Source organism: Fundulus heteroclitus, chromosome 5, assembly GCF_011125445.2.
Source record: "Fundulus heteroclitus isolate FHET01 chromosome 5, MU-UCD_Fhet_4.1, whole genome shotgun sequence".
In the NCBI taxonomy this organism is placed as follows: Eukaryota; Metazoa; Chordata; class Actinopteri; order Cyprinodontiformes; family Fundulidae; genus Fundulus; species Fundulus heteroclitus.
Window position 1 is genome coordinate 29,739,655 of NC_046365.1, and position 21,707 is coordinate 29,761,361.

General features: G+C 38.9%; 2 protein-coding genes across 2 annotated transcripts in view; one reads left to right on the top strand and one right to left on the bottom strand.

Moving 5' to 3' along the window:
• Window positions 1-1,118: 1,118 nt before the first annotated feature.
• ncf4 (neutrophil cytosolic factor 4) overlaps window positions 1,119-21,707 on the bottom strand; it is a 48,855-nt gene continuing 28,266 nt past the window's right edge. The window contains exons 7-10 of the mRNA XM_012849502.3: window positions 14,948-15,046; window positions 10,676-10,827; window positions 8,213-8,278; window positions 1,119-1,474 (exon numbers count right to left, since the gene is read on the bottom strand). Of these exons, the coding sequence (XP_012704956.2) occupies window positions 1,267-1,474; window positions 8,213-8,278; window positions 10,676-10,827; window positions 14,948-15,046 (525 nt within the window). The 3' untranslated portion in view covers window positions 1,119-1,266. The remainder of the gene's footprint in view (window positions 1,475-8,212; window positions 8,279-10,675; window positions 10,828-14,947; window positions 15,047-21,707) is intronic.
• pvalb7 (parvalbumin 7) overlaps window positions 15,063-21,707 on the top strand; it is a 55,512-nt gene continuing 48,867 nt past the window's right edge. The window contains exon 1 of the mRNA XM_036137375.1: window positions 15,063-15,146. Coding sequence (XP_035993268.1) covers window positions 15,140-15,146 — 7 coding nt within the window. The 5' untranslated portion in view covers window positions 15,063-15,139. The remainder of the gene's footprint in view (window positions 15,147-21,707) is intronic.

The window sequence follows — 21,707 nt, forward strand, 5'->3', positions numbered from 1 at the left end:
CTCGGTCAAAGGGGTTGAAAGCATTTTATCAGTTCCAAGTAATAACCGGTCATTTCAAGCTAAAATGTGATGAGCTGCCAAGTGACCGAACAAAAAGATGTCTTCTTCATCTAAAAAGCTCACCAGCTCTACTAATCTGATAGAGTTAACATACAATTTCCTTTAAAATCCATCTTCTATGTAATACTTCTTTGCGTACTGGATAACATTAAACTTTTACTTGTTAACTTTCGCATACGCTGAACAAAATGACTAGAAAAATAAAGGCTGTATTTCCCATGCCGTAAATATAAATGTGTTGTTTGAAAAAAAATAACAGGTAAAAAATATCAAGAAACATAATTTCAAAGTTATATGTTCTTTAAAACTATTTAAAAGTAGAAAAGGTATTTGTGGAACTTTGTCATTTAAAAAAGAAAAGCAAGTTTTGACATTTTAGGCTTCACTTGACATGTCTTGACATTTTATACAGCGATGAGCTATGTTATATATCACAAAGTGTGACTTATTTTTAAAATATATGCTCAAACCTCAAATATTTTCATGCTAGTCTCTTTCAGCATGTTTAAAAAAATAGGGTTTTTAAGAAAAAGTAGTGGAAAAAAATTGGCAGATTCAGAAAAACCTAATTTAAAAGCTGTCAAGTACTGTAGATCTACAGAAGATGAATTACTGTAGCTAAAAAAAGATAAATAAACCCATGTAAAAATATTTCGATGGCATTGAACACCTGAAGCAGTTTCAAAAATCTCATGTTGGCAAAGTAAGATATAGTGTTGAATAATTATTGATTACAATGGTGGGAATTCAAAAAAAGTTAAGAAAAAGGCACAAAACTCAGTAAGGTTTTCACAGCCTGTTCACACGTTTAACGCGTGTGTGTAGGTCAATTATTCCTGAGTATGTCTGCATATTTGGGATGGACCAGCAGAGCAAATGAGATGGAATCACTTCTTCAACTTCATCAAAGCTCTACCACTTCTGTTGTGAGCTTTTAGTAAGACTGAGATCAAAACTGAATCAGGTTGCATGTAGCTTAAAATTTCCTTTTCCAAATCCCACAGCAATGCTACATACAGACTGGAGAAGTACAACACCTTAAAATAAAAACAAGTGTGTGACACTGTTTTAAATTAGTTTATTTAGCTAAATGAAATGTATCAACCAGGTACTTCAACACATTAGGAATAAATGCAAAGGACGAGATCAGCCACAATTCCTAATTTGTGTACTTCCTTTGGTCTGGATCCATTTGTAAACGTTTTCTCAGGGTTCAGAACCATAAACTGAGAGGTCAGAGGCCATGGTCACATGCAGTTCCCATGGAAACTGATTGACAGGTCTCTTGACTGTGTCCTGCAGACGTCTGCCCTCCCTGATCATCAGCTGGACGTCCTCGTCGTCGAGAAGGCGTATGAGGTCGCCCTCTGGGTCGCGGTAATTCAGAGCGATATCATCCACCTTGAACACGTTCCTGAGAGATAGAGAGAGTTTGTCACCCAAGCTCAACTGGATTTAAACTGAAGTTTTATTAATCTATATAAAGCACATTCAATGTATTGAATAAGTCTGCCTTGAAGGATTAGTTAGAACTGGTTGGTGTGTGTTAAACACAAATTATTATAGTCTTGATTTGTTACTCAGTTGTGTTTTGGCTGTAGGAACATTTCCCAAGAACCAGGATGGATATCTGGGGCCATTCTCATTTCCCTGAGGGAACCAGATCCAAGTCAGATTACCACCAAGTCCATCCCAAGAAATGGTGCTGATGGGAAGCTAGCACTATGAGTTTTTTTTTTATGGGAGTTGTTAAATATGTCTTACTGCTAGCATATACCCAGTGTTACATTTGAGTCATCCTCCGGATTAAACTTTATACAACAGAAGAATGTGCATTTCAGCTGGCAAAAACAATAGTGATAATAAAGATAATGATTTAAATTTAGTCATGATGAATAACAGTGTTGTACAAAATACATTAATAAAATCAGCAAACATTAAGTTAAACATTGATCAAATTAATTAAATGCATTGTATTCAGCATCCGTGGAGCCAGAGAGTGCACTCTCTGATCAAAGCCATTTTAGAGATTTAAACCAGTAATGTTATAATATTTTGCGGCACTAATGTTTTGAGCTTGATATTAGATCAGATATGTCTGGATTGTGTGTTCATTGATTTCAAGTTTGGATAAAACAGGCAAACCGTGGTTGCTGTATGTTAGGCAAGGTAAGTTTATTTATAGCATTTTCAGTAACAAGGCGATTCAAAATGCTGTACATGAACGAAACAAACAAAAGAAAACTGAGAAAAGACAAGAATTACAGAGACAGAGAAAACATTACAGAGACAAGCACATTGCAAAAGAACAGTAGCAGCTTTTCTTATGATGCCTCTCTTGGGATAATTTGGGGGAAATTACGTTTCAGTACAACCCATCAAGAGAAAGACAAACATGAGTAGACAGGTTCACTGAGGCCTTGCTGCCCTTTTCAAGGCGCTGCCTTTTAGCAGAATATAGAAAAGAATACATTGGGATGGTTGAGGGGAAAAAAAGTGCATTTCTCGCACCGTCTCTTGTAGACGGTAGGAGAACGCAGACAAAAAAAAAGACATAAGCATAACGTACACAGCGAAGGCAGAAGGCAGTGAGTCATAGAGGGGTTGTATTTATCGCTATGTTCATGTGTACATCAGTGTAGGCCCATTATTGCACTGTAGCTAGAAACCTTTCCATTGCGGCATTGAGTTTACACCACAACCGGCCTGCAATGCCATGCAAGGATAGCGTCCAGCTTGCAGTTTTCCCTCACAAAGCATTTGTGTCTGGGTGATCACAGCTGGGTTTAATCCCTCACACACTCCCGGCAGCTTTAACAAGGTTAGAACTGCTGCCGAGATCTTCCGAATTTTCCAACATACCAGGTAACCCTCAGCTCCAATAAGCAGAAATCATGTTATTCAATTGAATTAAATTTTATTTATATAGCGCCAATTCATGAAACGTGTCATCTGAAGGCACTTTACAAAGTCAAATTCAATCATATTATACAGATTGGTCAAAAATTTCCTATATAAGGGAACGAGTTGATTGCATCAAAGTCCTGACAAACAGCATTCACTCCTGGAGAAGCATAGAGCTACAGGGTGAGTTGTCTGCATTGTACATGGCTTTGCAGCAATCCCTCATACTGAGCAAGCATGAAGCGACAGTGGAAAGAAAAACTCCCCATTTACGGGAAGGGAAACCTCCAGCAAGGTATCATATATGACTTAGTGGTTGGCATAGTCTCTGTGACTGGTTAATCTGAAGGCCCTAAGCACAGGCATGTTCATCATCCTTGATATGTGTAGGTGATAGGTTGGGAGGTCGGTTATCAGAGTGGCTGTGCGGAGAAGATGCCAGCTGTAAGCCAGTCTTAAAACCCTCTTACATATTGTAAGTGAAATCCAGGAATGGGAAATCTGGACTGAGTGGGGGAAGAGAGGAGGTGGGTGCAGTCTGGGGGATGGGAGGTTTTGGGTTCCTTGTTGGGGGTTAGTTGGTGGTGTTTTTGACCTGTTGAGATCCTCCTGGGGTGATGGTAAAGTCACTTCCTGTGTCATCTTCTTGCCCATGTTTATCTTGGCTGTTGCAGGCTGCGCAGGGCTTATCATCTGTTTATACATTTGTTGTACCTTGTTTAAGGACACAGCTGTTGGTGCATGGTTCACAGGGAAAAACATGTTGGACCTGTTAGGTGTTCATGTATAAACTGGGCCTAAGGTTGCTACTTTTATGTTACTGTGCATTTTTTATACTACTGTGTGAACTGGAATGAAATTATGAAATGAAAAGTATCGTCTCTACACATGCAAGTGGCCCTTTTTAATGACTTCATGATGCCAAAGTGGCCCCATATAGAAATTAGTGTGACACCTCTGTGTTAGATGTTCAATTAGGAAACATTTTGTATGCTTTAACCTTTTAATAATTTTGCATTCTTTGCATACATTAATCAATAAAAATCAGTGGCTTATTCCTGACTCACTGTAAATTAGAAGAGTGCAACCTCTGTGAAATAATCACAAGTTATGTGTTCAGAACCCCAGCTGAACCTCTGCTCTCCTCATGTCTATGCAAGGAAACATGACTGAGTCAAAAAAACGCTTTGATTGTTTGTTGTCATGATACCTTTCCATAAGGCTTGGAATAACTTCATATTGATAGAAAGTTTAATTGCTGGACAGGACCATCAGTTGTACTTGTGAAATGAAATTGAGTTTATTTAGCTTTTAAACTATAACTGATATTTAAAGATCTGAGTTCAATCTAATTTAAATGTTTTTGTTAAAGAAATAACTACTGTGGAAGGGTTAGGGTCGGTTTAGGGTTAGGCGCTAGGGTGAGGGTTAGGGTTAGCAGTGGGTTGTCATGTGTCTCCCCAGATAACTGAAGCAGAAGCAGTAACACACAAATAAAAAGTGGAAGAATATCATCTATATATCAAGAAGGCAGCATGCCTATGGACCCCCTAGTGAAAATGCACAAAGCTTTTGGCTAAAGTAAATAAAAATTTCAGGTCAAAATTAAGTTCAGGGAAAGTGTCTTTGGTCACATAGATGAAACGCATATACCAATCATGGCCACTTAATAAAACTGGTAATAAAAAGTAATAAACCTAGAAAGACCACTTTAACAGTTCACTCTGACTTGATTTTGTTACTTGAATATTATTATCCTTGCTTTTATTTGTCTTCCAGGTTTGGTAATGAAAAGGAAAACACGAGAACTACCGAATCTAAGATTGTGTCACAATTAATGACACAAAATCCACAATGTGAGGACAAGTCCATTGTTGTCACAGCCTAGGTGGGGGGGGGGCTTCTGAGAAAGTCAATGACTAAATACAATTGTCTGGGCTCGCTTAGCTTGATAACTTTTCACTAGTTGACACAATACATAACATTTGACTGGACTTTAATATAACTGTCTCGTTACAAAAAAGGCCCTCAGTTTGGCCTGGGGTCTTTCTGCATGAAGTTAGCCTGTTCTCCCGTTGCATGCATGGGTCTGCTCTCTCTGGGTACTTCGGCTTCCTCCCAGAGTCCAAAAACATGAATGTAAGTGGTCTCTCTAAACCTTTAGGGTTTGTGTGTGTGTGTGTGTGTGTGTGTGTGTGTGTGTGCATGGATCCTGTTTGTCTCTGTGTTGGACTGGTGACCTTTCTGGGCTGTACACTCTCCCCTCGTCTGTTATCCAATTTTCCAATATGTAGAATACGTTTCTTGTTAAAGTTTGTAAAACCAGAATTAGACTTTTAAATAATTCTGTGATTTTCTTTAATTGTTGACTAATTTACCCTATATAAACAACTCATTTACAGCAGGAAATGCAGCCCGTTTCCTCTCTTCCAATAAAGTATAATTATTTATTTTCATATATCATATTTACTTAATTCATCCATCATCCCACCCTCCCTGCTCTGATCTGCTTCCTTTCCTCTTGTTACCAGGGCTGAGACCAGAGTCTCATCCGTCCGACTCCAGGGCACAATAGCCTCAAACATCAAGAAACAATAATGAGAAAATAAGCAGTGGAAGTTAGATGATTATAAGTGGGGGGGGGTCAGTCATCATCACACTCACCTATCTAAATTAGCAAATAATTAGAGATGGAGAGAGAGGAAGAATTGAATAAAAGGAACAAAGAAGAACATGTGTGATGAGCATGTGCAGTCAGTAAAGGGGCTCCTGCAGAGATGGAGGAAAAGAAAATGTCCTAAAGGAATTTCTCTTATTAATTCTGATGATTGGAAATTGGTAAGTATTGCAAAGCATAATAAAATCTGCTCTCCTCCAGGGCAGGCATGTTATTTTACAGACTTTTATCCAGCTTAGATGTGAAACTTCATTGCAACCTGTATGCAAAAGACTGAGAGAAGGAAATGTTTAAAGACTAATAGATTGGGACCCGGCTCACATCAGAACATCTAAGAAAGAACCAGAAAGTATGCATACCTTTTAAATTTTACAGGTTTGCATTTTTTTTTTCTAAATAGAATTTTGAAACGGGTGGGGTGCATTTGAATTCAGTCCCTTGTGTCAGTATTTTTGTAGACGATGCAAGTCTTTTGGTAGTATGTCTCTACCATCTCTGCACATCTAGTGAATCACTGCAAAACACCTCTGGTTCAGTCAGATTGGGTGGAGAGTATCTGTATCAGTATTCCTACAGATCCTCAGTTAGCTTTAGGTCTATGCCATGTTATCACACAATTAGGCATTGATCTAAACCATATCACTGAACTTCTTACTTTACCGGTAGTTGTTCTGCTGATACGTAAACCTACATCCCAATCTCAAGTCTTTTGCAACCTGCAACAGGCTTGTCCTATATTTAACTCCATCCACCTTCCCATAAACTCTGACCAGCCTCTTTGTCCCTGTTGAAGAGAACTATTCACACACGATCCTGTCTCAACTGCTTTTCATTGTAGAGATGGTGTGTCCAGGTTGTTAGCTTTCTGCTGAACATATAATTTGGCAGATTTGTCAAAAATGCCTTTCTTCACGATTTTATTCCATAAATAGGAGTGCTTGATAGTTGTCATATCAAAAGATTATCCCACAATGCTGTTTTTTTACTATTGTTCTCTAACAAATTTATGATGCCTTTAAAGAAGTGATCTGTATTTATTCTGAGATTAAATTACAGACAAGGGAACTCTGTTTACTAATAATGTTACTTTTGAAAGCAAATGGTTGCACTGGGGTTTCTCAAGGGTTGAAATGGATTGAATAAAAATGCACGTCTGTCATGATCTCTGGGTGTTAGGTTTTGGTTTGCTCATCATCTCCCTGTATGTCTCTATGTTTATTATTGCCTCTAAAGCAGGGATCTTCAACCCTGGTCCTCGTTTACCTGTCTCCGCACACCTGAACTGAATAAATGGCTGATTAACAGGCCTCTGTGGCCTATGATGGCCGCTGAGGAGGTCACACAATCCTTTGATTCAGGTGTGGTGGAGCAGAGATACATCTAAACATGCAAGACAGTAGGTCCTGAGGACCAGGGCTGAAGACCCCTACTCTAAAGTGTTGACATATTAGTATATTCCTTTGTGTTTTGTTTCTTACTTTATTCCTGTGTTGGTTTCCTTGAGTATTCTACTTTAATCAGTTTAGGGTAGTATTTGTCTTTCTCCTTGGTTAAGTGTTTTCTTGTGTCTTAGTTCAGCTCCTCTGTGGAAATTATTATCCTTCCGTCAGCCACTCCGCTTACCTTCCACCTTAGCTGCTTTTCATTATGATCTCATTACCACACCAGCTTCAAATGTCATTCTCCACACTTCCCTCAGTATTTAAGTTCACTGACGGCCATTATTCACTGCTGGATCCTCCTGTTAGGCATCCTGTTATTTCCAGTTTTTCTGCCATTTTCCTGCCTGTGCTTAATGTTCTGTTCTCCTTGTATTTCTACTATGATTATTTAATCCTCACAGTGCTCATCACATGTTCCATTCTGCCTTTTGCTCCCTCACCAAACCCACACTCCATGAAAATGACAAACTTTTCAAAGTTTTGTTTGTAAAACCTTTTTACATTGCATGCTTTTGCTTCAAAGTCACAAGGCTGCACTATTTTGTGCTGTAATAACACAAAGATATTCTAACAAATGTATTGAAGTATTAGCTGTTACATGTCACTAGGTTCAAAAGGTGTTTTTACTTTTGCAAGGAACTACAGTTATTTTATTTTTGTTCATATCTGAATGAACTTAAGAGGTAAATCTGAGATGTAGGTCAACCTGTACAATGTTAATAAACACTAAGATTCTTTTAGTTTTAATAACAGGAGAAAAAAAAGATTTACTGCATTATTTGCCGTAAGACGCCATTGTCAACTCATACCTTCAAACAAAAGCACACAAGGAAAAAATATCCATAGCATGTCACCAATCTTCACCTCAATTATCTTTCAAATAAGCCATTATCACATATCTAAAAAGGTGTGAAATTCCACTTAATACCTTTTACTTCTGCACTGCTAAATACCAGTTTATTAGTGACACAAACATTTATGTTTCCTCACACGGATGTAAATGCAACAAAAACACAACATCAAACCAACTCTTTCAAACCTCATATGCTCTCTGTTACCCACAAAAAGGTTTAATCAGGCACAAATAAAGCAGAAACAATGAGGAAACAGAGGTTTGGATTGCGCTTACCTCATGCGGGACAGCAGCTCATTGTATGTTGGTTGTATGGTGAGGGCCTCTTGTACACACACATCTCTGAACGAATGGAGAACAGTTCTTTAAGTAAAGCATATTTCTACAATTCAAATTAAGGTTGTCAGCTTAGGCACAAAAATAAATGATGATTTGTGCAAAGCTAGAGACCTTAGTTACTAGAGACGGAAGTAAAACGGTCAATTTCCACAGTCAGGACAAAGTCTTTTGTCCGAATTCAGTAGATTGCAAGTGGTGGAAAAAGACGTTTGTCAAGTTCAAACAGCGTACAGAAACCATGCCGAGAGATGACAGTAACAACTCTTCTGAGCATCTGCACTTGGATGGTGCCAAACTCTAGGTGTAAACTCTCTTTGGATGGATTGAAAAATTAATTCACCTGGACCACCATCAGTGGTGCTCTGCATGCCACTTGCATTATATAAATGCAGGTATTTAGGATGCAAATCAGTGAAATTAGACATAACTCGGCATAACTATCACCAAGTGAAGATACTCTTTAAAGCTACAGCAGTAATATATGCAATTATCCACAGTAAAACGGGTCATCTTCCTAATTCCACAGTTTAGCCAGATTATAGCACACACAGACCTTATTTATTTATTTATTTTTTAGAGTTGTTGACTACTATTATGAACATCCGTATATTGGTCGAAACAAGGAGGAAGCGTCATATGGTGGGTTGTTTTGCTGCAGAAGGGACTTGGCGCACTTCTCTAAAAATACAGCATGAGGAAAGAACATTATGTGTAAATATTGAAGCAACATCTCAAGACAAGGAAGTTAAAGCTTGGGCACAAATGGATCCTCCTACCGAGCAATAACTGTAAGCTCCACACCAATTTTTTAGGAAGCCTTTTAAAAGGATAAATAAGTGACATTTCATTATTTTAGATGGAAAGAACTAAAAAATAGCTCTATGAAGAACTTAAGGTATCTTTTTAGATGGAATATGGCATGACATCACACCCCAGCTCTGTGTTGTGCTCCAGCCTCTTGTTTTCATAGCCAGGTCGGCCGCATGTGCGTGTACGTCCATGTGAACAGCTGCCACTAAGGGCTTAGCGCCTTTCTCCCCATAAGATACCACCGTTGCGTTGCCCTGAAGACGATCAGGGCCCATTATTACCACAAAAAAAACAATGGTCTTTGCCTTAACAAGTTGCCTGATAAAGAGAGAGACAAAATCATGATTAACATTGGCCTCTTGTTTCCAAGGTGGAGAGCAGAAGCAGCACCAGTCTGACTCAGAGCTAGCTTTTCTCCTCCGGACAACGTGAAGTTTGCTTTTGTTGGTGTTACAGTCTGTAATCGCTGTGTTGTTTCGATTCAGTGTAATGCTGCAATTGTGGCTTGTGGGTTTATTATTAGAGTTTGACCAGCGATGGGCCAGGCGTTACTGTCATGTGAGGCGAGTAGCACCGCTAACACAGTCAGCATTGTTTAATGCAGCCCTGCGGGCTTGTGAGCTGCTCACTGTGATCCTTGCATACTTTTTAGCGCATTGATTTTTTTTCTCACAAAAATTCAATTTCAATTTTTATTTATTTATATAGCGCCAAATCATGAAACATGTCATCTCAAGGCACTTTACAAAATCAAGTTCAATCATATTATACAGATTGGGTCTGATTATACAGATTGGTCAAAAATTTCCTATATAAGGAAACCAGTTGATTGAATCAAAGTCCCGACAAGCAGCATTCACTCCTGGGGAACCGTAGAGCCACAGGGAGAGTCGTCTGCATTGTCCATGGCTTTGCTGCAATCCTTCATACTGAGCAAGCATGAAGCGACAGCGACAAAAATGTAAAATCGAAATGGACAACTGGTCTGGTGCTTAGATTTTGGAGGTAAAGGGAGGTGTGGCTTGCAACACATCTTGATTTGGTCTACAGACAGTGCTCATCAGCGCATGCAGTGGTAAAACTTTGCTTGTTGCTCCATAAAGGATGACAAAGACGTTGTTTTGGAGTGCCTATTACTAAACCCTGACCTCCGACTCGTTGAACATTTATGGACAGAGCAGAAAAGGTGTCTGTAAGGAAGCCAGCTTGAAAACCTGAGTCAGTTTTACCAGTTCTCTCCAGAGAAAAAGGGGCCAAAATTTCAGCAAACTTGTTGAAGGATACCCCAAACATTTAACTCGTCTAGCATGTTTAAAACACAACCCTGGCAAGAAAACTGCCGTAAACCTCAGAGTTCACAAACACCAAAAATACCTTTTTTTCTGGTATTTAAGAAATATAAATTCTGGTATACCTAATGGACCTAAAACAGGAAACGTTTAGTCTGCTTTAATGCCCATCAGTGAGAAAAGAGGTTTGCATGTCTTGTTGTACAGTTTAGGTGAATGTAGTTTTAACAATATATGATGTCACACACACACACAGCAAACATATGCAACACAGGAAAGGCTGAGAATTGGTTAAACAGACCTGGTTTCAACTCCAGACGGCGTGAGCAGGAAACAGCGGAGGCAGCTGTAAGTGTGGCCCCCACCTTCACTTTCTGAGTCACTTTCTGGGAGGGGTTTAATAATCTTCACAAAGGATTCTGGGAAAATACCCGTTTGATTGTTCACCGTACCCTGAAGATAATGAGAAAAAGGAAAAAGAAGAGAGAAACATTGATGTGATGAGACAACTCTCGGAGGATGGAGTGATGAGGAGGTGATTCAAAGAGAGAAATTACGAAAAAGCCTGAGAGAGGAGCATCCAGAGAGATGTTTTGTGGAATAATTAGGTAGCTCATAAGTTGCTGATGTTAGAGGCACTCAGCCCAGTCATAAAGCATTTTTAGCACACCCGTGATATCTGAACATTAGTCTGGAAAAAGAAACCAATGTGAAAAGGTGCAATATTAGGGCTCAAATCAATGTTTCAAGCACAGGACTATGATAGAGACAGGCCCAATAAAATGTATAGGCAATATTCATATTAACTGCATACTGTATCGCAGCATAAGAAACGGCAACTTACTACTCTGACATTCATTTATAGAATTATTGTAGTTTTACATTAACACCCAATAAACTGGAGTGAACGGGAATTTATAGCTTTCTATGTTTTTTTTAATTGTTCTTTTTCTGTGGTAGAATGCATTCTTGAAAGCTGCATAGGGCTTTATGCTTTAAGAAAAAGACACACAGCCACAAACTACGACAGACCTTCATTAAGCTTGAAGAAATACTGATTTAAACCCTGTCGAAAGGTTACAGCAAAGTTTTTCTCCTCAGGAGTAAGTATGAAAAAATTAGGAGAGGTTTAACACATTAACACAACACTGTGCTGCTTTTTGGATGTCTTTACAAACTCCAGTTTCTCCCCCATGTTTATTCACTCTCTTCATCATCAGATTCCACCTTCTATTTTTTTTTTATCCCAGCTTCTTTTAACTCTGTTTTATAACTTCACCAATTTTAAACATAATCCTCTTTTCTTAACTTTTGTTTTAGCACACTGAGATGACCAGAACTTCTTCCAATTATATTGTTTGCTAAAGTCTTTATTTCAGAGTCGAGCTGCTAATTAAAATGTGTGATTTTGGATGGCAGGCGTTGTGTCTAATCAGTCCTTATTTTATTATTTCTTGTTTGATTATTATCTATTTTCTGTCTTCTCATTTACTTTGTATTCTACCAACTTCTCTTTGCTACTGGGCAAGAAAGACAAGTTATTGTATACTTGGTACATACAGAAACATTTCAAGAAATAAGAATGGCATTGAAAACTTAAAATTTATTTCAGCAATTTAACTGCAGCATAACTACAGCATGATCTTAAACATGCCAACTCACACTGATGCAGTAATCCATTGCAAAAAAATATAGATAAAATAGAAATCATATTGATCAATATTGATAATTACCAAAAAATTCAAAACATATATTTTAAGTGCAGCCCTGGCCATTCTGTGCTGTTGCTAAGCAACCTATTTTTAGATAAAGAAAACACACTGAATTCAAAACTCCACACTTTATTCAACCAACTTTTTACCAAAACTGCAAGTTTAGTGCTCTCTGAACCCTTTCAAGGGGGCGGAGCTTGGTGACAGAGCGTTCCTGGGTCTGCGTTTGGTAGGTAGGATTTAATGACTGTAGTATTAACCTAAATGGCTAAAATGCAAAAGGAAGGAAAACTTCTATTGAACTTTTTATTGACCCTTTTTTCCTATTGCACCACATGACTATCGATCAATATATACTGCTCAAAAAAATAAAGACACTAAAACACTAAAATCACACATCCTAGATCTGAATGAAGGAAATATTCTGATTAAATACTTTGTTCTTTACATAGGTGAACGTGCTGGCAACAAAATCACACAAAAATTATCAGTGGAAGTCAAATTTATTAACCCATGGAGGTCGGGATTTGGAGCCGCACTCAAATTTAAAGTGAAAAACACACTACAGGTAGATCCAACTTAGATGTAATGTCCCTAAAACAGGTGAAAATGAGGCTCAGTAGCGTGTGTGGTCTCCACGTGCCTGTGAAGGCCTCCCTACAACGCCTGGGAAGGCTCCTGATAAGGATGGTTTCAAGAGGGATCTCCTCCCAGACCTGGACTAACGCATCCACTAACTCCTGGACAGTCTTTGGTGCAACGTGGCGTTGGTGGTTGGAGCGAGACATGATGTCCCAGATGTGCTCAGTGTGAACCTGATTTCTTCTGTGAACAGCACAGGGTGCCAGTGGCAAATTTGCCCATCTTGGTGTTCTCTGGCAAAAACCAAACATCCTGCATGGTGTTATAACCCCCACCTGTGAACGTCAGGCCCTCATACCACCCTCATGCAGTCTGTTTCTGATCGTTTGAGCAGACACATGCACATGTGTGGCCTGTTGGAGGTCATTTTGCAGGGCTCCTCCTGTTCCTCCTTGCAAAAAGGCAGAGGTAGCGGTCCTGCTGCAGAGTTGTTGCCCTCCTACAGCTTCCTCCAAGTCTCCTAATGTAATGGTCTGTCTCCTGGTAGCGTCTCCATGCTCTGGACACTACGCTGACAGACACAGCAAACCTTCTCACCACAGCTTGCATTGATGTGCCATCCTGGATGAGCTGCACTACCTGAGCCACTGGTGTGGGTTGGAGACTTCGTCTCAAGCCACCACTAGAGTGAAAGCACCACCAGCATTCAAAAGTGACCAAAACATTAGCCAGAAGGCAGAGGAACTGAAAAGTGGTCAGTGGTCACCACCTCTGACCACTGAGGTGGTATATTTGTCGGCTGATGGGGGGGGGGGGGGGGGGGGGGGGGTTTGCTAATTGCCTATAGTTTCCACCTGTTGTAGGTGAAATTGATTGTCAATCAGGGTTGCTTCTTAAGTGGACAGTTTGATTTCACAGAAGTTTGATTGACTTGGAGCCACACCGTGTTGTTTAAGTGTTCCCTTTATTTCTTTGAGCAGTATATCGTCATTGAATTATCGTCATACCCTGCCGTTGGATTTGTCTGCCAATCTCTGACTACCTGTACATGACCCCTGCTAATCCCCTGGATTTTGCCTGACCCCTCTGTTGGGAGTAAAGTCAACTCTCGTCATTGCCAGGTTGTTCCAGATTGCTCCTACAGAGGTTCTCCCTCTAGATCCAGGTTTCTTTTTCAAATAAACCTTTCATAATATTTCTTTTTCTTTTTTAGCACAGGTGGTGAGGACAGCACAAAGGATTGTGGGATGCCTTCTATAGGACCTAGACATGGTCTATGCTGCACAAGTCCAGAGAAGGCCACACACATTGCTACAGATCCAAACCAACCTGGGCAATACACTGTTTGCAATGCACATTAAATCAAAAACTAGTGGACTTAAAACCAGCTTATTTCCCAAAAACTTTAAGGGCTGTTGCCCCATGCTGAGAAGTTACTGGTCTGTTACGCAATGACACTACTGATAATGCCTATTTGCACACTCCAATTTCTGATTGCACAGTTCTGTAAATGAAGGCTTAAGATAATGGCGGAATATTTACAGAGGGCATGAGTGCATCATCGAGGGGGCGTTTGATTAATTTATGCAACAACACCATAATCCATATTGTTCATAAAAGGGACTAATATCAAACTTTCTAGACTCGGATGCAAATTTCTTCAGACCCTAAAGGGTATGGTAATACATAGTGACACTAAAGGTTCTTAATTCTTGTGGTCTAACCCAGCTTTAAATTTGCATGATATCTAAGCTATTACAAGGCCTTTGTTTGGGCAGTAGTATAAGGCTTGGTACTCATCATTACTCCAGACTTTTTGAATTGAGAAATCTTCCTGGAGAGGAAGCGAAACATCTTCAACTACAGAAAACAAGTCCAGTTGCTTTGTTTTTTACTTTTTTTGGAATGACCATGACCTGGATGACTGAGAATCTTCACCAGCATTCAGAACTATGAACTAATCTGAGTCGGTCTATCACACAAAGCCCAAATATAATACAGTGAGGTTATGGGTGGTAATGTGAAAAAATGTGGATTGGAAAATGGGTTTTTGCAGGACTCTGCACATTTCAGGCTTTTTGTCCCTTGTCTTCATACGTTCTCTCTATTCCTCATTACTTTACATCCACCTCCTCTTCTCCTCCACCTCTGTTGCATCCCCCCCTTCATCCTTCTGTCTCCACTCCCCCACTCTCGCCCTTCCTCTCCTCTTCTCCAGCCTCCAATCGTTCCCGTCCATCTCCCTCTCCCGTTCTGCCTCTCTCCCTCTATGTTCTTACCTCCAGCCAGTCGGCATTCACTCGTCGCAGCAGGAAGATCACTTCTCCCCTCTTCAGGTTTAACTCTGCCTTGCCGTTCCCGCGAAAGTCAAACATTGCCTGAGACGCACAGAAGGAAAAAAGTAAGTGAGTGAGAGAAGAGAGGAACGAGAGACCGAGTGAGGCAGGCGGATTTAGCACAAAGGTTGAGCAATGACGGGTAAGACTTCACACACTTTGTTTTTGTTGATGCAAAGTAAAGGATAAGTATGTGCGAGTTATTAAGAGACAGAAAATGGGATGTAAAGATATGTTTCTGCTTAGAAAGTAAATAATTTGCCATAAAATGGGAAACTGAGGCAAAAATTATGTTGACAATTTAGAAATGCTGAGTATTTAAGTCTATGAAGGTATTCAGGTATGCAAGCAAACCATTTTATTCTGCCATTTTAGTAGTAAAAAAAGGTTAAGTCCAAGTTGGGAGTTCTATCAGAGTTCAACTACATGTTTTCAGTTCATATACACATTACTCTATCCAAGCCTGACAAAAAAGAAGAAGGAAGCAAGCTCAAAAATGACATTTTGGTGTCACCTTGTGACATTTTGGACTGCCTTCTGCTGAGAAATAGATCATGATCCCAGACAAAGAGACATCTCTCCAGTTAAGCTCAGGCTAAAACGGTAAACCTGGATATGGTCCGCAACTAAAACACTGTATTTTTGCATTTATTAAATGAAAAGATTGTGTAGCTACAGAGCAGGTACGAGAATGCTGGAAAGCTTCATAGGGAAACAAACTGCAGCCCAAGGTGTGTGTGTGTGTGTGTGTGTGTGTGTGTGTGTGTGTGTGTGTGTGTGTGTGTGTGCGTGTGTGTGCGTTTGTGTGTTTTATAAGGGTGGCTAAACTCTTAACCTTCCAGGTTATCATTAGTGTGTGAAATAAAAGCCTGTCAGAGTGAATTTGCATGTGAAGCAGAGATCACCAGACTCATTACCATGTTTTAGACTAAAATAACCCTTAAACAGACAAGATTTTCAACCTTTCACGCACAAACATGCAAATTACACAAACCACTTTGTAATACTCTCACTACCGTGATAGTTTTTGGCCAAAATTTAGCTAAATAACAAAAAATACCCTCACATACAAACATTTTTTGTCTTGAATTTCTGCTGAAGTCGAGGTCAAAAAACTGAGAGGCAAAAAATAAAAAAGGAAAATAAGATAAAAAAAAGAAACAAGTAGAAACATTAAACAGGGAAATTGCAGAGAATTACTACCCTGACCAAAAAAAGAACTAGGAGCGGTTAAAGCAGTGGGAGGGAGGTGAAGAGGAGGAGGAGGAGTAGGTGGAAGAGGACGGTGGATAATAAGAAAAGTAAAAGTTAAGCAGAGGTACAGTGCTGCAGGAGGTTGATGCGTCCTTCTTGTCTTTATGTTGGGTTGCTACAAACTGAGAAGTTGTAAGGTTGCTGCAACACCCAACAAGACAAAAAATAAGTGAATACTTCTGATATATAGAAATTCAGATTATTAAAATTTAAATTAGTTTATCCAATACGCAGTGGCCTTTTACATGTAACAAAAGTGATTTTTTAAATTAGTTTCTCCTCTCAGACCAGTCATTAGGCTTCTAACTTAATCTATGTATAGTTCACATCCACTTTTTACAAGTCTGTCCCGCCTCATTCTATGCGTTTCCCCTGTTGCCTTTATGTTGGCTTTTTCCTCACAGAGAAAAGGTGATGGTGCTACACAACTAAACATTAAAAAAAAAAGACCAGATGAAAGCATTTACTCAGAATGAGCTTAAATGCCAAAGATTGTGTACAAAAAAAGGAATTTGACTTTGGCTCCAAGTGCTCAAACTGTAGAAACATTAAGTAAAAAGATGTATACGCCTTGGGTAAATAAAATAAGGATAACTAGAAATATATATATATATATATATATATATATATATATATATATATATATATATATATATATATATATATATATATATATATATATATATATATATATATATATATATGCTTATTTTGCTTCCTAGCTGACTGCTTATTGTGTTCATCCGGGAGAACACCTGGGGAATGAAACCATATATTTGACAGCTGGTTTTGACAAATAGTGCTCTGCAGTGCTGACCTAAAAGGTAAAAGTCTAAAAAGTGTGTGTCCAGGATATGGGAGGGGGGGGGGTGCTAGCTGGTCTGTGCAGGCTATAAGACAGAAGGGGGAGATACTGGAGCTCTCTTGGTGACGTTTCCTGATGCTGAAAGACTCTTCTTCATTGACCTTTACTGCAAGCAGGTGGTAATAGGGGAGAGGGGAGCTGGTTAGAGTTGTTGGTGGGTGCAGGTAGTACTTTTGTGTGGGACTGAGGTGTGAATGGCTGGTTTTCTAACATACAGAAGCTATTGAGGTCATCAGCTAGTCATGGAGGTCATCACATCGTGGGAAGACAGGCTCCTATAGCTAGTAATGTTCAAGTTCCTTCAAGCTGCTGCAGGGTCAGGAGCCAAGAAGGTACTTTTTAGCTTTGCTGTAGTTTCCCTTAGGTGCCCTGATGTCCTTGGTAAGTTTGTTTCTACCTTCTTTATACAGGAGGCCACGCCCCACTGCTGTAAGCCTCTCTGAAGCAGCTTCTTCAGATGTGAATCATGGTTTAATGTTCTAGTATGTGCGAACTTGTGTCTCTGGCAGAATACTTTGTACACTGTATTTTGGCTGTTCATTTGAGAGGTTTGTGCTGTAAAAATCCCCAAGAACAATGACAAGAGAGTATGGGTGTTAACATGTCACCATTAAAAGATAACTATTGGTTTCTTAATGAAGTGGAAATTCAATGTAAGGTGCTCCTAAAAGCTCAAAACGCCTGAAAGCTAGTTGGAGATGGACCGAGACCACAGCGGGTTTACATCGCCCTAAACAACTTAAATATCAAAAATGTCATTTAGGTAGATGCTATTTTATGAACATTAAAACCATCTTAATGTTTGCATTTCACTGTAATTTACAGAGAAGCTGATAGACATTTAGACAGGATATTGATGTAGGAGGTGGTGTGTGACGAAAAATCTTCCTGTGTAAAACGTGTTTCCTTGCTCAGTTGCCAATATGTTTCACATTGGAAGATCATTGGTGGCTCACCATCTCCAAGCTCCATTTCATGTGTACATAATCATTGGCTGCTGTGTAAATAATCTCCCAATACAAACATGACAGAATCATAAAAAGGTTAATAAAAATGGTATTCACATAAATTGCTGATCTTTTTGAAATTGGAGCTGTGGGAGTGAGAGTCCCCTGAGCCATCATTCCCTCCCAGACCAGCCTTAGTTTCAGGCCACCTAATCTTGATTTGTTCTAAATGAGGGCACCAAGAAAGTTAAATACCGCAGGTTAACTAAGTTTAATTGAGAGCATAAAACCTTTTGACAAAACCTCACTTCATAAATCCTGAACTACTCTTAATTTTTTTTGTTCTTCCAAGAAGCTCAAATTTATTTTTTCATATATTAAGCTCTTTCAAGGTCTTTTTTTTTTTTTAGATTTTATTATTTTTTTATTAAAATTATGTTTCTAAACATTTAGATCCTTTGACAATTTACTGAATGAAAACTAATTTTTTTCGTCGTTCCTTATGGTGAATCTATGACAAATATCAAATTCTAACATTTTGACAGACATGAAGCTAAATTTCAGAGCGAATCAGGTGATTCCCTAAGGTCTAAAAATCTAAGCGTAGATGATCAGCTGAAGGATGCAGCTCTTAGACCCTATGTAGATTCTTTGTAGGATTTTTTTCTTCTATTTCTTAAAAGCACTATTTTAAACAATGTTCTAGACAGTTGTTTATGGCTGACATTTTTTTCCTAATTTTTTTTTGTTTGGTTCTCTTTCTGCTGTCGCTTACTCTGCTCTCTTTCTCTCCTATCTCGCACAAAACACGGCGCTGAGCCACTCTCAACATTGACCACACCCTCCCTCAATACATGGCAGATTCAATTAAAGTAATAGGGTGAACAAAATATGGTCTGACTTTACTTTAATACGTTTCATTCTATAGAAAAGTGGAAGTAAATAAAATATGAGACATGTTTTTTGTTTTAAGTAGCTACTTACTAGAGGTCAGGTTTCTGTGCTTTATAGACACAGATGGCACTGCTGTGCTTGTTTGCAATGGTTAGCTGTTGGTACAATGGACCAAACCATTGTACCAAAAAAGTTATGTGGGTTTAAATGGATAATTTCTTAATTTCCCTTTTTGCCTTTATATATTTTTCTATGTTTGAAAATATAGGTTCCCTTAATGATTTATTGGACAGGCGGAACCTATATTTTGCGTTGTTGCAGGTTCGTCACCCACTTAGTCGCGTATTAAGAAACATAGCTACCCGTTTCATGCTAACCATGTAGCAATAACTGAACTGAGTTGGGTGGAGAACAAAAAAAAAAAAAAAAAAAACATTTGAAAATGTTGGACGGACCTGGAAAGCGTGTTGTTACGCATGTTGAAGCTAGTCCTGGTCCAACATGTGCCGAAAGGCTAAACAGAAAGAAAAAAAAAGCAACATCATAAAAGCAGCTCCCAGTTTGGAAAGGCACCTAGGGACAACGTTATGTTTGGAATCCAGGGTTTACCCCAGAAAAAAGGGCAAATCATGGTGGTATTGTCATTGTGGGCGATGCGTCATGCAGGTCGAAGGAGGGGCGCAGCGTGAACGTAATGTGCGTCGAGCTAACAACGGCTAGCTTGTTAGCTTATTTATATCAGAAGGTTTTCTTTACTGACCGCTTTATGTCACTCTCAAACATCGAGGCATTTAAAATGAACAAGCAACGCTTAGCCTGGCAGGGGTGCGAGTAAACATTGGCGCCAGGCTTATAATACCCTGAAATCAATGACCTGTGGTGTTTTGCCATGATTACCATTAATGACGTAGCAATTCGGACACCACCTCAACTGTGGTGTACACGGTTGGCCGTGTCATGTCATGTGGGCGTTTTGAAGGGGCGGGCGCACTTCACATACAGCTACATTAAGTGCAAAAGGGGCTTAATGTTTTTAAGTGGTCATTACAAAGTCTCAGAAATTAGGGGCCAAAGCTGAAAATGTTTCTTACAAACCTGACCAGATTACATTAACTCTGCCAGGAGGCAAAGGCCACAATCCCAGCAAACTGTTGTTTAAAAGGATACCCGTCATACTGCAATTATATCAATTACAATAGCATGTGTGTGTAAATGTCTGAATTTGAAAAAAGGTAAATAAAAAAAGAAAAATATATTGTACAAATGTTGGCATTTAATAAATAGAAATAACTTTGGTAAAGGCCACTGATCTGAAACAGGAAAGGTTTAGTCTGATGTGATGTCAGACAGTGAGAAAAAGGGGTTGTTTCTTTTTATACACACCAGGTAAACATCTGGATTCAGCCGCATAACCTGTGTGTATAAAGGTGAAAAATTATTAGCTAAATTCAAAAGAGAGATTGCATCAGGAATCAGGTTTGACAGCTTTACAATTTAAGGATTGTTTATTTAGAATATTATAGATTTTCATTTGTTTGCCGGATTCACCGGCTACACAGAAGAGGAGGTTGGTGTGGATGTGTGTCAAGAGAAAATGAGACACATACTGGTAGCAGATTAATGAAGCTAGGGAGAGAGGGAGCAGGTTGGATTAACAATCCACAGAGATTACACTCACCCAGAGGACAAGACACACACACACACACACACACACACACACACACTCGTGTTCTCACTGCATGAATCCAGGGCCGCTATTTTTAATAAATGGTTCTTCACACCGTTTTATTATACTGTGGACCTTCAGGTTGCAGTAATTTGCAGATGATGTGAAAGCGTGTTTGAGGCCACTATCTCCAATCTAAACACCAAATATGATGTGACAAAGCAATTTATTGTCTCCATATACCGCCTGTCTCTCTATGACCTTCTCATCTTTGTTCTCATCTTGTTATCCTTTTAAGCTCGTTGGTTTTTTCGCTGTGTCTGTTTTATTGTGTTCTCCATTTCGCTCAGTGACTCCTCCTTCTGTCGCGATTGATAGTCATTCAGAAAACAAATACATGTCACTTAAATGATGCAAATTAAAGTTGTTCCCTTTAAATTACTTGTATGTATTTTTTTCTGTACAGTAGTAAAATGTGTCATGATCTTACAGCACAGCCGTCATTCGTATAAGAAAACTAAGGAGAATAAATAAAGACTAATTGCACAAGGGTGGAAAAAAATTAAACCGTCTTGTAATATTTCTCTTTGAAATTAGTTGTTCACTGACAGTGTTCTAAACATCCACTTGGGGCAAAAATGTTCAGTCACAGATTTATGTGCAAAGATATTAGACAGGAACCATGCTGGTAATTCTGACAGTTTATGGCAGTGGTTTTATTAGTTTAGTTTAGATGGAAAAAATGTTTTATACAGAGTGCCTGTGGGATATATAGATGTGTGAAAAGGGGTATGATGATGCATTCAATTTATTAGGTTCACGATAAGAAAAAAGATTTTAGTGATATTATTTGGGGAACATGAATCGCACATTTATAAAATGAATAACCAATGTAAAATATTACAGTCCAAATTTACCTAATCTGTATAAGGTGTTTTATATTTAAATGCTATCTATTTCTAAGATGCCTCTAATATCATGAAAGCCTTGTTAAATTCATGTGGTGGTACATTAAACTTGATTTAGCTTGTTTGTTGTTTTTTTATATTAAAGGTCTGTGTTAGACAAAACACTTTC